Genomic DNA, 13,140 nt, shown 5'->3' with positions numbered 1-13,140 from the left:
TAAATAAATTAAAGAAAATTTGACCCCCTCCGTAGGAGAAAATCTAAGACCTCAGAGCCATGAAATTCACAATTTTGGTAGAGGCCTTGATGTTTTTCAATCTATGGAGAGTATTTGTTTTTCAATCTATGGAGAGTATTTGATTCTGCCACATCTGCGAGTGCAGAATAGAATTTGGAAATTTTAGCCATTTTGTCCCCTTTTGGCCCCGCCCCTCTGAGGGCCAGCCAGAACATATATGGATGTAGTGTTAAGATGCTATCTCACTAAGGCTAATAATTCTAACTAAGTTTGACTCATTTCCTATGAAAATTGAGCCTAAAATACTCATAAATGTGTTTTTCTTAATAAATTATATTAAATTTGACCCCCTTCCCAGGGGAAAATCTGAGACTCCAGAGCCATGAAATTAACAATTTTGGTAGAAGGCCTTGAGACCTTTCAATCTAAGAGGAGTATTTCATTCTACCATATCTGCGATTGGTTAAGTTTGGAATTTTAGCCATTTTGACCTATATTTGCCCCGCCCCTCTGGCCCCTGGGGGTCACCCAGAACCTTTATGGATGTGACGTTAAGATTCTATCTCAGGCTAATAATTCTAACTAAGTTTGACTCATTTCCTATGAAAATTGAGCATTACACATTAATGTGTTTTTCCTATATAAACTATGTTAGTTTGACTCCATCCTCGGGGAAAAATCTGAGACCCCAGGGCAATGAAATTCACAATCTTGGTAGAGAGCCTTGATACATTTCAATCTATGGAGAGTATTTGATTCTACCACATCTGCGAGTTGAGAAGAAGATTTTTGAAATTTTAACCCTTTTATTCCCTTTTGACCCCTCCCATATCGCACTGGGGGTGGGAACAATACAATTCACAATATCTATTGGTCTTATGCCTTAGAAAGTTTATCCAAAATTTCATGGAACTTGCTTCAGTAGTTTTCGAGAAGAAGTCGTAAATGTAAATTGTTTACGAACATACGATGCACGACGCACGACGACGGACAAAAGGTGATTAGAATAGAATATATTCCGTCTTAAGTGACCTAAAAACTAAAATATGTTAATAAATAACAAGATGATATCATTGACATTCATGTTCGTTTTTAAAGAAACGTAATTTTAGCAAAATATAATTAAATACACACGTAAGTAGAGTTAGTTCTAATGCCGTTGCTTAGTTGATTATCAGGGTATATCACTCGTGATATGTGCATTTGATGTTTATTTATCCGTGAAATGAATTAATTGTTCTCTTATAGGATAGTATCAAATAAATCAAGATTTATTGCAAAAGCTACTACAAATAAATCGAGAAATGTCCAAAACTACAAATACTCCTACAGTTACGGAAAGTAATGAAGCACCGAGAGCGCCCATAGTGTACGCGCTCTGACGATCGTCAGACGCACTTTTTTTCTTCATGGTGGCAGCGATGGTATCATTTTTTGCAATCTTTGTTGCATTTATCAATTGTTCAAGTTTTCTTGCTAGTTCTAAACTGTCGATTTCAAGCGTCATGTTACTTATTAATATACAATTGCACGCACAAAAAGCCTCATGGTTTGAAGTGATGTATGGAGTTGGAACTGTTGCTGTTGGACCTTCTGCTGTTGATGTGGATACCATTTCAGACGTTGTTGTTTCTGATGAAGCGGTGACAGTTATTGCTGCTAATGTTGAAGTTGTTTCCGGTGCCGTTGTAGTAGTTTCTGCTGCTGTTGTTGTTTCTGCTCCTGTAGAAGTTGTTTCTGCTGCCGATCTTGTTGTTTCTGCTGTTGTTGTTGTTTCTGCTTGTGCTGTAGTTGTTGCTGTCACTGTTATTCCTGCTGTTGTTTCTGCTACAGTTGTAGATGTTTCAACTGTTACTGTTGTTTCTGCTGTTGTTGTTTCTGCTGTTGTTGAAGTTGGTGTTTCTGCTTTCGTTGTAGTTGTTTCTGTTCCTGATGTTGTTTCTGCTGCTGTTGGTGTTTCTGCTTGCGCTGTAGTTGTTGCTGTTGTTCCTGCTGTTGTTTCTGCTACAGTTGTAGATGTTTCAACTGTTACTGTTGTTTCTGCTGTTGTTGTTTCTGCTCCTGTTGAAGTTATGTCTACAGCCGTTGTAGTAGTTTCTGTTGTTGTACTTGTTTCTGCAACTGTTATTGTTTCTGCTGTTGTTGAAGTTGGTGTTTCTGCTTTCGTTGTAGTTGTTTCTGTTCCTGATGTTGTTTCTGCTGCTGTTGGTGTTTCTGCTTGCGCTGTAGTTGTTGCTGTTGTTCCTGCTGTTGTTGTTTCTGCTACAGTTGTAGATGTTTCAGGTGTTACTGTTGTTTCTGCTGTTGTTTCTGCTATAGTTGTAGATATTTCAAATGTTATTGTTGTTGTTGCTGCTGTTGAAGAAGTTGTTTCTGCTGTCGTTATAGTTGTTTCTGCTGCTGTTGTTGTTTCTGCTGCTGTTGTTGTTTCTGCTACAGTTGTAGATGTTTCATCTGTTGAAGTTGTTTCTGTTGCTGTTGTCGTTGTGTTTGCTACTGCTGTTGTAGTTTCTACTGTTTCTACTACAAAAGAAATATCTTTTTATGTTCAACTGACTACTTATTCAAGGTATTCTGGATGCTGTTGACAATTTTTACTAATTTAGTTATTGTCTAGTAATTATTTGGAAGCATATGTTCTAGCATTTCATGGCAAAAACTCACTTGGGAATCCACAGCCGATGATGTCGAATCTTAACGAGGACTTAGTGACATAGGTGATTGGAAAGATACGTATAGACATGGCGTATAAAGGTCTGTCCAGATGTCTTATCACTGTATCGGCATAATTGGACAAATCATTCGCCGGAAACAGCTGTAAGTATAAATGATGAAAGTGTTGTTTCGTCAGGATTTCAGAAGTGATTGTTTTATTTAACAGTATGGCAAAATTTATTCAGGGAGCATGCTTATATTGTTAGTTTTTAAGTTATTAATATGTTTTTCATTCATAAGTATCGTTCCATTATTTTTTAATGAATTAATGAATGTCATTTCTGAATGAATTATTCGTAAATTTTAATGCTCTACCTTTTCTTGTTCATGAATGTCTAGATATGGTAACCACTGGCTTCCGTCTGAGCTGTAGGACAGGCTATAAGAACGAACATGACTGCTACTCAGTCCATCACCTGTCGTTGCAATACAAGTAATGTTCACCTGCGTCCCAAAGTCAACCTGTTACAAAGAACATTATTTCATCACGGAAGTAAGATGGGTTTAAGGATGTTTACAGTTTTACAAAAATTACTTTTGGATAAATTTTGTCTCGATTACGATTGATAATGGTTGACACCTGTATATACTGGTCCGAAAGGCCATCACTGGTCCACGAAGAGCTAGAGTTTAATCTCCCCATCTCTGGACCATAGCCCTCCTTTGATGACGAAGCTGTGATGTTCGCATCGTTCACGTATTGAAGCAGATATCTGTTGCAAAGGTTTCCTTCTACATTCACAAGAGGATAACATGTATAATGAACTCAGTGTCTATTTCAAACAATTACATCAACAGCGACAGACTCACTCAAATAGCGTTATTCATCAGTTATTAAAAATAACACCGAAGTCTAATAGAAAATGATATTGCTTATAAGGGACAAATCAATTTCTGTTACATAACCACGACGCAAAATATGACATAAATGCATTGTTCTACATTCTTTTTGAAACATAACAAAAACTATTGGCAACTTTCATGACATTGTTAAGTATTTTGACTGATACTGTTGTAATTCTAAATCGTTGATCAATACAATTAAGCAGGCACAACGTGTACGTTGTACCCATACCTAAGCCAAAGTTACGCACGTGAAACAAATGCAATACATAATCACTGAGGATTTGATGAAATTATTTTTAGACAAGAACATGCATCTAATAACGTAAACACACTTCTGTAAGAGCGATTTGAGTAGTTCTAGACAAAATATTCTTTACTACACTAGCAAAGGCTAGAGTTCGGCTTACAAGACATCCGACCACTATGTATAATTGCGGACAGTATGCGAGTTTGATCATTTCACATACATTTCACAACAGTGGGCTTTTCTAGCATATCACAGTATGATCAACTAATCTAATTTCTATTGGAATTGGTTTGTTTCCGATATATGTGCAAATTTTAATGTACTCTTAGACTGAATTGCATCATTAAAGAGAAAATTCACTCCAAGAGTACATTGTGGTGAAAGGCGTGTGAAATGTTCGAACTTGCTCGCTGTCCGCGATTACACATTGTGGTCGGACGCCTTGTATGCCAATCTTGGCCCTTGTCAGTCGAAAGCAACTATTGTCTAGAACAACTCAAATCGCTTTAACAGAAGTATGTTAACCTTATTGCCTAAAAAAATCATTCACTCCTCGGTAGATATGTATTGCATTTGTTTAACATACCTGACATTGGCTCTGGTGTGGGTACTACGTACATATTGTACCTGCTTAATCGTATTGCTATACGATTTTGAATTTCAACAGTATGTATTTATATTCTTAACAATGCCGTGGATTTTGTCAATATTTCTATTGTATGTTTCCTTAGGAATGTAGAATAATGCACGTATGCCATATTTTGTTTTGTGGTTATGTTACAGCATTGTCCCTTTAATTTTTTTCATACAAAGTATTTTTGTTGAACTCCCTACTTGAGAAACAATACGATCGACAAATGATTAAATATAGAGAACATAGTGATTAACAGGGATCAGTTGATTAATATCACTGCATTAAAGTAGATATATCTGAAATGATAGATTTACCAAGATAGTTATACTTATCTACACAATCTTACCATAACGACATTCACTTTTCGTTTCTGGAATGAACACTGAAACATAACAAGAATGAACCTGTAAGACGACTTGTATTATAGGCCTTATCTTAATCATTGGTATATAAGTAATATTTTTGTTTCATCAAAAAATCAAAATAACAATAATCAACAGAACACCCAAAGTAGATAACAAGTTTGAAGTCGTGAAGCCATGGAAACCAAAGAGCTGAAAATATTCGATAAAATCAAATTAGTAATTGATTAACTGGAAAACGATCTTCATTCGTCATTTACGTTGTTCACAATATCAATGAAAAATCGTTTTGTTCCAGTCATGATGTTAGATGAAAATTGGGTAGTGACAATGAGCCACACTTGTAGGGGCATTTGGATAAAATATTGCATATCGAATAACTGAATACATTGTTTGGGTAAACAATCCTTATATATCTAAATCTTTATCTTACCAAAATATGAAAAATGAAGTTGTTAATCGAAAATTATTTGGCCGTTGTATATACATGCATATTTATTTATTTGTTTCCTTTGTCATGTATTTATCATTCTGTTGACACTGTTGAAAGTATAGAACATACACAGATACAGATAAATAACTAATTATACATGTAATTAAAAGCCTATTAGAACATAGTTTGACTACATAATTATGGTCTCGTCAATATTGCGAGACAAAACTGCTTCCACAAATAAAATATAAGATATAAATACGGCACTGTTAGTAGGGCCGAGACAAACCATAGTCTATAAAAGTGGAAGTTTCTAGATCTGCTTCTGCTTAGCGCTCAGCATAACGAGAGTATGACTACTGGTTCGCCCGTTGTCAGCACAATGTGGGCGGGTGGGATGTGTTGCTTGGTGTCTTCCGTAAATATAATAGAAAAAGGGCATTAGTACCACTATAAAGAAAACACAACACAAATACATCTCAGCCTTCCAAAACACACACCACAAACTTCGTACACGCAACACACCGTATGCACGGGAGGCCGTCCTTACATGACCCTGGATTTTAAAGCCCCATTATGTTTTGGGGTGAAAAATATCGTCATAAAGTACCAAACTTTACTGAATAGTAGAGCATATATCCTTATGAAAATATCCTCAAACAAAAAATGCCTAACATTTCCATGTTTTTCAAAAACAATACAAAACCCCTCTTCGGAGAGGGGGAAATCCGTAGTTCCGCCCCAATGCCAAAACAATCTGGTACGCATGCGTAGGCACATAAAAAGTGGAATTTCCCTGACAAACTTCAACATCATGCATTGCGAACGCAACTCGCCAAATACGTGTCAGCGAACACACATTGGTCCGTTGGAACTTGGTGAAGAGCGAGACCAATTCTTCAAACAACGACAATTTAGCGGTCAAGTTGCTCGATCGCGATCGACTGCACGTTACGAACCCACGCATTCCACGCGTGGACCTACAAATACATGTTGTACCTGTATGTATTTATATGTAGTGTCTATATAAAACTAGGCTAAAACTATTCAAAAAGTTTTGTTCTTGAATGGAAAGCAAGCAATTAACAAAAGAATTATTACAATGGTAATTGCTGATCTTATGCATTTTGTAATAATGATTTATACAATATAGATGCATATAGGGTCTAATCTAGCTTTATTGAAATGTACACACGTTTGTGTTACCTGATGAGGCCCTCCATGGGGTGGCTCGACAAAACTCGTAAACAAATGAAGGTAAACACAAACACGCCATATCATTACCTGCTATATAGATGTAATACTTTGTTTCTTTTTTTTATAATAATACAGTGATGTATACATACATACAAAGTCTGGTAAGCCTACATTTTCTACTCCATCGAAGACCGAATATAAACTTATAAAGACCAGTGTTTGAGACAACAGGGTCAACGACGATATCGGCATTATCGGATATATCCATGACAAGTGATCATGATCCGATTTAATAAGACTGGTAAAGTCCTAGCAGGCATCACGAACTTATTTTTTCTTACATATTTTATTTAGCACATAAACTTTAAGACTTGCTTCACAAATCGAACTTTTTCTATGGACACAAATGGGCTGAATGCTAATAAACATAATTCACGTTCAGCGTAAAATATGCACACTCGTGAAAATAGAGATATTTCAGTTTCAATTCCCTTTTCCTTTTTACTACGTACATGTATACGATACTAAGAACTACGTACTGACGGCAAATGATAGTCCACCAGGTAGCATCAAGGGTCAAAATAATATATGTTGTGTCTTTTTAAGGATGAAACTCCAATAGTCTGACAATATTTATATCCCCTTAGTTCACTCTAATACTAACGTTTTTACTAATATAAATAGTCTTTGATTAGTATAATTCGTTCGGTGTACATAAAATTGTAGGCCTATATTTAAAAATGCCCATGCGATAATTAAGACCCATGCACCTGATAATCAGTACTTGATGTATATACACGCATACTCTGATGAAATATATGATGATCCTTTTCTAACCACACGAAACGTAATCGAGAAACATTTAATCATTTAATCATGCAACGGTATATATGTCAATAAAGTGCTGGGTCCTAACAAACACATATGTGTTGGGTACATGAATACTGAGAATATATATATATATATATATATATATATATATATATATATATATATATATAATATATAAGAACGATATGTAATATATACATTACATTTTACAAATAACGTATATACCCATGCAGAAGTGCCGTGTTGATCATGAGCAAAGAAATATTATAAGACTCTTTCATACATGGATATGAAGAATAGGGATTTTGTGACCCCGAGGGTAGAATATCCCTATCCTTTATATCCACATATGAAAGAGTATTTTTCTCCCATACCTCTACGTTTTCTTGCAATTTTACTTGTATTAATTTCCGCTATTTTGAAATAAATTTGAAAAAAACGCGACTGCAAGTCAAATCTCCATACATAAAAAATGCATGATATTTTCTACGCAGATCCCGTTGTTTGTATCTTTTAAAGTAAATACAGCTTAATTTCAAAAAGAAATTGTTAAAATTGTGCCTAGAAAATAGTAATTTTGTTGACGCTGTGACGTCACGAGGTTTTATTGCATGGGTAGCCATGCAATACAGCCTCAGACGACATGAGTGTATTGCACTGGATCAGCCAGTATTACACGTGTAGATATGAGAGAAAATACAAACATGTCTCAACATACAGATTGATGTATCTCGACTAGCGCCGATTCCATTGACCTTTCATCTACATATACTATCACATATTTCATAGACATAAGAATATCGTTATAAGATACCCAAAGAAGAAAGCAGTTATAATAATATGTATATAGTAAGCTATGAGTCCACCTCTTTACGTATGTTCTAAGTATTTAGATATACTGTGCTCTCCTAACTCTCAAATTATGAACAGATTGGTAGTAGCATGATATTTATTCATATATTTATCTCAAATCATTACACGAGAGGAAAGTTAAAATCAACCAATCATCACCGAAATTGTCACGGCCTGGTGTTTATATCTGTACGATAAAATACCCGATGTGGTGCCCCATGTATGCATTTCACCATTTACATCCACTATTTTTGATTAATACGTATTTTGTATTAAGCTTTATATAAACTATATATAACCTTTGACAGGACACATTTCTATTCTGTGAAATCAAATATGTATCATATACTAAAACAATTATAAAACATTGTATTGCTCACTGTTTGCTCAAAACTACCCTCTCTCTCGGCCATACTTGTTTTGTTTACTATCCGGGTATCGAACATATACAAATACACGAGGTATTTTTAACTATACAAATTAACCCGTTCTATTTCAAGAATTCTTTACAAATTGATTATTGGAAAGATACCAAATGAAGAACCTTTCATAAGGGTTGTTAATGTATATTTAAGCAAAGTTTGGTGAAAGCATAATGGGACTTTTTAATAGGCCGTTACATTTATCAATCAAACAAACAAATAATATGTAATTAAAATATTACCGTTATCTGCTGATATTTTTTCAAATAACATTGGTAATGACGATGTTCCTTTTCACTACTGTTTTATATACATGTGGACAGAACTTGTCCAACTGTGTTGTGTTAGTTGTAATACTACAGTCTGACGATGTTCCTTTTCACTACTGTTTTATATACATGTGGACAGAACTTGTCCATATGTGTTGTGTTAGTTGTATTACTACAGTTTGACGATGTTCCTTTTCACTACTGTTTTATATACATGTGGACAGAACTTGTCCATATGTGTTGTGTTAGTTGTAATACTAATGTCTGACGATGTTCCTTTTCACTACTGTTTTATATACATGTGGACAGAACTTGTCCAACTGTGTTGTGTTAGTTGTAATACTACAGTCTGACGATGTTCCTTTTCACTACTGTTTTATATACATGTGGACAGAACTTGTCCAACTGTGTTGTGTTAGTTGTAATACTACAGTTTGACGATGTTCCTTTTCACTACTGTTTTATATACATGTGGACAGAACTTGTCCATATGTGTTGTGTTAGTTGTAATACTACAGTTTGACGATGTTCCTTTTCACTACTGTTTTATATACATGTGGACAGAACTTGTCCAACTGTGTTGTGTTAGTTGTAATACTACAGTTTGACGATGTTCCTTTTCACTACTGTTTTATATACATGTGGACAGAACTTGTCCAACTGTGTTGTGTTAGTTGTAATACTAATGTCTGACGATGTTCCTTTTCACTACTGTTTTATATACATGTGGACAGAACTTGTCCATATGTGTTGTGTTAGTTGTAATACTACAGTTTGACGATGTTCCTTTTCACTACTGTTTTATATACATGTGGACAGAACTTGTCCAACTGTGTTGTGTTAGTTGTAATACTACAGTTTGACGATGTTCCTTTTCACTACTGTTTTATATACATGTGGACAGAACTTGTCCAACTGTGTTGTGTTAGTTGTAATACTACAGTCTGACGATGTTCCTTTTCACTACTTTTTATATACATGTGGACAGAACTTGTCCAACTGTGTTGTGTTAGTTGTAATACTACAGTTTGACGATGTTCCTTTTCACTACTGTTTTATATACATGTGGACAGAACTTGTCCAACTGTGTTGTGTTAGTTGTAATACTACAGTCTGACGATGTTCCTTTTCACTACTGTTTTATATACATGTGGACAGAACTTGTCCAACTGTGTTGTGTTAGTTGTAATACTACAGTTTGACGATGTTCCTTTTCACTACTGTTTTATATACATGTGGACAGAACTTGTCCAACTGTGTTGTGTTAGTTGTAATACTAATGTCTGACGATTTCCTTTTCACTACTGTTTTATATACATGTGGACAGAACTTGTCCATATGTGTTGTGTTAGTTGTAATACTACAGTTTGACGATGTTCCTTTTCACTACTGTTTTATATACATGTGGACAGAACTTGTCCAACTGTGTTGTGTTAGTTGTAATACTACAGTTTGACGATGTTCCTTTTCACTACTGTTTTATATACATGTGGACAGAACTTGTCCAACTGTGTTGTGTTAGTTGTAATACTACAGTCTGACGATGTTCCTTTTCACTACTGTTTTATATACATGTGGACAGAACTTGTCCAACTGTGTTGTGTTAGTTGTAATACTACAGTTTGACGATGTTCCTTTTCACTACTGTTTTATATACATGTGGACAGAACTTGTCCAACTGTGTTGTGTTAGTTGTAATACTACAGTCTGACGATGTTCCTTTTCACTACTGTTTTATATATAATGTGGACAGAACTTGTCCAACAGTGTTGTGTTAGTTGTAATACTACAGTCTGACGATGTTCCTTTTCACTACTGTTTTATATACATGTGGACAGAACTTGTCCATATGTGTTGTGTTAGTTGTATTACTACAGTTTGACGATGTTCCTTTTCACTACTGTTTTATATACATGTGGACAGAACTTGTCCATATGTGTTGTGTTAGTTGTAATACTACAGTTTGACGATGTTCCTTTTCACTACTGTTTTATATACATGTGGACAGAACTTGTCCAACTGTGTTGTGTTAGTTGTAATACTACAGTCTGACGATGTTCCTTTTCACTACTGTTTTATATACATGTGGACAGAACTTGTCCAACTGTGTTGTGTTAGTTGTAATACTACAGTTTGACGATGTTCCTTTTCACTACTGTTTTATATACATGTGGACAGAACTTGTCCAACTGTGTTGTGTTAGTTGTAATACTACAGTTTGACGATGTTCCTTTTCACTACTGTTTTATATACATGTGGACAGAACTTGTCCAACTGTGTTGTGTTAGTTGTAATACTACAGTTTGACGATGTTCCTTTTCACTACTGTTTTATATATACATGTGGACAGAACTTGTCCAACAGTGTTGTGTTAGTTGTAATACTACAGTTTGACGATGTTCCTTTTCACTACTGTTTTATATACATGTGGACAGAACTTGTCCATATGTGTTGTGTTAGTTGTAATACTACAGTTTGACGATGTTCCTTTTCACTACTGTTTTATATACATGTGGACAGAACTTGTCCAACTGTGTTGTGTTAGTTGTAATACTACAGTCTGACGATGTTCCTTTTCACTACTGTTTTATATACATGTGGACAGAACTTGTCCATATGTGTTGTGTTAGTTGTATTACTACAGTTTGACGATGTTCCTTTTCACTACTGTTTTATATACATGTGGACAGAACTTGTCCAACTGTGTTGTGTTAGTTGTAATACTACAGTCTGACGATGTTCCTTTTCACTACTGTTTTATATACATGTGGACAGAACTTGTCCAACTGTGTTGTGTTAGTTGTAATACTACAGTCTGACGATGTTCCTTTTCACTACTGTTTTATATACATGTGGACAGAACTTGTCCAACTGTGTTGTGTTAGTTGTAATACTACAGTTTGACGATGTTCCTTTTCACTACTGTTTTATATACATGTGGACAGAACTTGTCCAACTGTGTTGTGTTAGTTGTAATACTACAGTCTGACGATGTTCCTTTTCACTACTGTTTTATATACATGTGGACAGAACTTGTCCAACTGTGTTGTGTTAGTTGTAATACTACAGTTTGACGATGTTCCTTTTCACTACTGTTTTATACATGGACATGTGGACAGAACTTGTCCAACTGTGTTGTGTTAGTTGTAATACTACAGTCGATGTTCCTTTTCACTACTGTTTTATATACATGTGGACAGAACTTGTCCAACTGTGTTGTGTTAGTTGTAATACTACAGTTTGACGATGTTCCTTTTCACTACTGTTTTATATACATGTGGACAGAACTTGTCCAACTGTGTTGTGTTAGTTGTAATACTACAGTCTGACGATGTTCCTTTTCACTACTGTTTTATATACATGTGGACAGAACTTGTCCAACTGTGTTGTGTTAGTTGTAATACTACAGTCTGACGATGTTCCTTTTCACTACTGTTTTATATACATGTGGACAGAACTTGTCCAACTGTGTTGTCTGACGATGTTCCTTTTCACTACTGTTTTATATACATGTGGACAGAACTTGTCCAACTGTGTTGTGTTAGTTGTAATACTACAGTTTGACGATGTTCCTTTTCACTACTGTTTTATATACATGTGGACAGAACTTGTCCAACTGTGTTGTGTTAGTTGTAATACTACAGTTTGACGATGTTCCTTTTCACTACTGTTTTATATACATGTGGACAGAACTTGTCCAACTGTGTTGTGTTAGTTGTAATACTAATGTCTGACGATGTTCCTTTTCACTACTGTTTTATATACATGTGGACAGAACTTGTCCAACTGTGTTGTGTTAGTTGTAATACTACAGTTTGACGATGTTCCTTTTCACTACTGTTTTATATACATGTGGACAGAACTTGTCCAACTGTGTTGTGTTAGTTGTAATACTACAGTCTGACGATGTTCCTTTTCACTACTGTTTTATATACATGTGGACAGAACTTGTCCAACTGTGTTGTGTTAGTTGTAATACTACAGTTTGACGATACATGTGGACAGAACTTGTCCAACTGTGTTGTGTTAGTTGTAATACTAATGTCTGACGATGTTCCTTTTCACTATGTTTTATATATACATGTGGACAGAACTTGTCCAACTGTGTTGTGTTAGTTGTAATACTACAGTCTGACGATGTTCCTTTTCACTACTGTTTTATATACATGTGGACAGAACTTGTCCAACTGTGTTGTGTTAGTTGTAATACTACAGTCTGACGATGTTCCTTTTCACTACTGTTTTATATACATGTGGACAGAACTTGTCCAACTGTGTTGTGTTAGTTGTAATACTAAGTCTGACGATGTT

General features: G+C 35.2%; 1 protein-coding gene across 1 annotated transcript in view; it reads right to left on the bottom strand.

Annotated features, from left to right (window-relative positions):
- Positions 1-121: 121 nt before the first annotated feature.
- Positions 122-13,140, bottom strand: part of LOC138319059 (uncharacterized) — a 68,437-nt gene continuing 55,418 nt past the window's right edge. Inside the window, exons 15-19 of the mRNA XM_069261960.1 lie at positions 4,810-4,845; positions 3,317-3,468; positions 3,052-3,198; positions 2,686-2,836; positions 122-2,544 (exon numbers count right to left, since the gene is read on the bottom strand). Coding sequence (XP_069118061.1) covers positions 1,286-2,544; positions 2,686-2,836; positions 3,052-3,198; positions 3,317-3,468; positions 4,810-4,845 — 1,745 coding nt within the window. The 3' untranslated portion in view covers positions 122-1,285. The remainder of the gene's footprint in view (positions 2,545-2,685; positions 2,837-3,051; positions 3,199-3,316; positions 3,469-4,809; positions 4,846-13,140) is intronic.

The sequence above is a fragment of the Argopecten irradians genome, chromosome 3, assembly GCF_041381155.1.
Source record: "Argopecten irradians isolate NY chromosome 3, Ai_NY, whole genome shotgun sequence".
Lineage (NCBI taxonomy): Eukaryota > Metazoa > Mollusca > Bivalvia > Pectinida > Pectinidae > Argopecten > Argopecten irradians.
Note: the sequence above shows the minus strand (reverse complement) of the source record. Positions and strands in the feature narration are given on the sequence as shown.